Source organism: Fulmarus glacialis, unplaced genomic scaffold (assembly GCF_000690835.1).
Source record: "Fulmarus glacialis isolate BGI_N327 unplaced genomic scaffold, ASM69083v1 scaffold24571, whole genome shotgun sequence".
In the NCBI taxonomy this organism is placed as follows: Eukaryota; Metazoa; Chordata; class Aves; order Procellariiformes; family Procellariidae; genus Fulmarus; species Fulmarus glacialis.
In genome coordinates this window covers 1-2,273 of record NW_009192474.1, presented here as the reverse complement: position 1 = coordinate 2,273, position 2,273 = coordinate 1, and the positions used below count along the sequence as shown (strand labels likewise).

The window sequence follows — 2,273 nt, the reverse complement described above, 5'->3', positions numbered from 1 at the left end:
GGGGGAGCAGACACCACTCAGCGCCTGAGGAAGGTCCCCACCGGCTCCCGGGGCACCGCTGCGGGCACAGCGGGGCCACATGCTGGACCCCAGCTCTCCCACTGGCACTGGTCCCTCCGAGCAAGGGTGGGCACCCACACTTACTGGCAGACTGCTTGAAGCCCTTGGCGGAGTGGACGATGACGTGCAGGAACCCGTAGAGCCCGGGGGACTCGTCATCTGCGGTGGGGAGAGCAGAGGCTGCGTCAGGGCTCAGCTGCCACCTCCCGGGGCCAGCGTCCCCGAGGCAGCCTTTGCCATAGTGAGCGCTAGGTGCCTGCGGTGACACCCCAATGTCCCCAACCCCCCGGAGGGCCGTCCCCAAGGTCTGAAAGAGGACACACATCCCTTGCTGCCGATCATCCCTGCCGGACATCCTGAGCTCTCCTGCTGCTGGATAGCCCTGGGGAAGGTTCCCAGTAGGGCTGGCTGGGTCTCACCCTGGGGACACCCTCGTCCTGCCCAGCCCAAGGGGGTGCTGGAGAGACCCCAAAAGCAGCCCCATGTTGCAGTCGGGATTGCTCTGCCTGGGAGCCCGACTCTGCTCCGGCAGTGCCACCTGGTGGGTAGCTGTCCCCCTGCACAGCCAGGGTCCCCGAGCAGGGACCCCGCTCCAGCTGAGGGACCCCGCACCTCCTCCCTGGCATCATCTGGAGGCAAAGAGGGACCCACCAGCCCAGTGGACACTCACCGTCCTTATTGCTGGTGACCGGGATATTGTGGACGGTGCGTAGCTTGAAACAGGATCCCGTGAGCACCTGCAGTTCCACCGAGCTCAGGACAAAGGCCTGGAGGTCTGGAAGAGGACAGGAGAGGAGCTTCAGAGGGATGCAGCCAGTGCTGGCCCAGAGACCAAGCAGGCTGTGACCCTGCGGGACCTCCTCATGGTCCCTGGGGGGGCCAGGAGCCCCAAGAGGGCCTTGGCAGCCCCAAACTTACCCTTTTTCTGCAGTTTCTGAATGGCCTCCCTCCACTCAGACCTCTCGTAGTCGGACGACAGCAGGAAGAGGTAGCTCTGCAAGAGAGAGAGCGATGCGGCAGGCTGTGCGCAGCCAGGGCTGAGCCCGACCCCCAGCCCACCCTCCTCACCTTCCCGTTGCGGTTGTGGATGCGGAAGGGGATGGCGGGCGAGTTGAGGAGCAGCCAGAATTCGTTCTCAAACATCTTCTTCTTGAGGCGCTCGATGGCCCGACTTTGCCCCTTGTTGGCTTTCTGCAGGCGAGGAGTGGACAGGACCTTTCGCAGGTGCCCCGGCCCCCCCATGTCCCATCCCTGATCCCAGGGGAAGGCACCCACCCCAGCAGCAGGTCTCACGCCCTCCCTCACCACCCACACTCTCACCTCCTTCTGCACCTCGCTCTTGATGGCCGAGATCTTCATCTTCATGTCCTCCAGCTCGTGGTCGGGGATGACGTGGACCTGCGGGCAGTGCTCCGACTCCTCCGGCGAGGGGAACACCAGGTCGGCCAGGGGCACGTACCACTTGCAGTCGTACTGCTGGTGCTTCCTGCGGCCGGGGAGCGGGCGCTGAGTGATGCCTGACCCTCCTCCTGGCACATCCCTCTGCCCGCCGGAGGACGGGGAGGACACATTCCCCCCATGCCCAGCACCCTCCTTACCCCACCGCCGTCTTCTTCAGCTTGGCACAGAGCAGCACGTCGGTGAAGAGGAAGACGTGCCGCAGCTTCCGCGAGCCCTCTGACAGCTCCACCAAGAAGCCATCCTTGACAAGCTGCCGGGTCTGCAGGGCAGCAGGGCTGACGTGAGAGCGGGCAAGGAGCAAAGGCCAACAAACCGCAGGGGACGGACGCTCCTGTCCCTCTCCATGGCTAAATCAACAGGGGCACGGGAAGGTCCATGCCCTCTGGGTGCTATTTCGGGTCCCATACTCTCAGTAGGGTGCCAGCAAGCAGCAGGGACCAGGTAAAGCCCTAACCTTGCACCCAAGACTGCGTCTAGAGGAAACCCTCCATCTCCTGGCCAAGCACCACGGAGCTCCTCAGGGTGGAGACACCAGCCAGGGGCTGGCAGAGGGCTCAGCCCTCACCCTGTGCCCAGGCACTGCCCTCCCTGCTGCCTCACCTCGCCCTTGGGGGTGGTGACCGCTGTCCTCCGGGGATCGATATCCTCATTGATGCTGGAGAGGAAGTTCTGCGAGATGCGGAGGGCATCCTGGAGCAGCGGGTAGTCGGGGTGGTCAGCCGGGGTGTGCTTGAGGAGGTCCTGGAAGGGGA

The 2,273-nt window shown here is 64.5% G+C and overlaps 1 protein-coding gene across 1 annotated transcript in view; it reads right to left on the bottom strand.

Moving 5' to 3' along the window:
• ABR (active BCR-related) overlaps window positions 1-2,270 on the bottom strand; it is a gene marked incomplete at both ends in the record, with an annotated part of 2,711 nt that extends 441 nt beyond the window's left edge. The window contains 7 exons of the mRNA XM_009587096.1: window positions 141-219; window positions 731-835; window positions 979-1,054; window positions 1,129-1,251; window positions 1,381-1,546; window positions 1,659-1,780; window positions 2,122-2,270. Of these exons, the coding sequence (XP_009585391.1) occupies window positions 141-219; window positions 731-835; window positions 979-1,054; window positions 1,129-1,251; window positions 1,381-1,546; window positions 1,659-1,780; window positions 2,122-2,270 (820 nt within the window). The remainder of the gene's footprint in view (window positions 1-140; window positions 220-730; window positions 836-978; window positions 1,055-1,128; window positions 1,252-1,380; window positions 1,547-1,658; window positions 1,781-2,121) is intronic.
• Window positions 2,271-2,273: the final 3 nt, after the last annotated feature.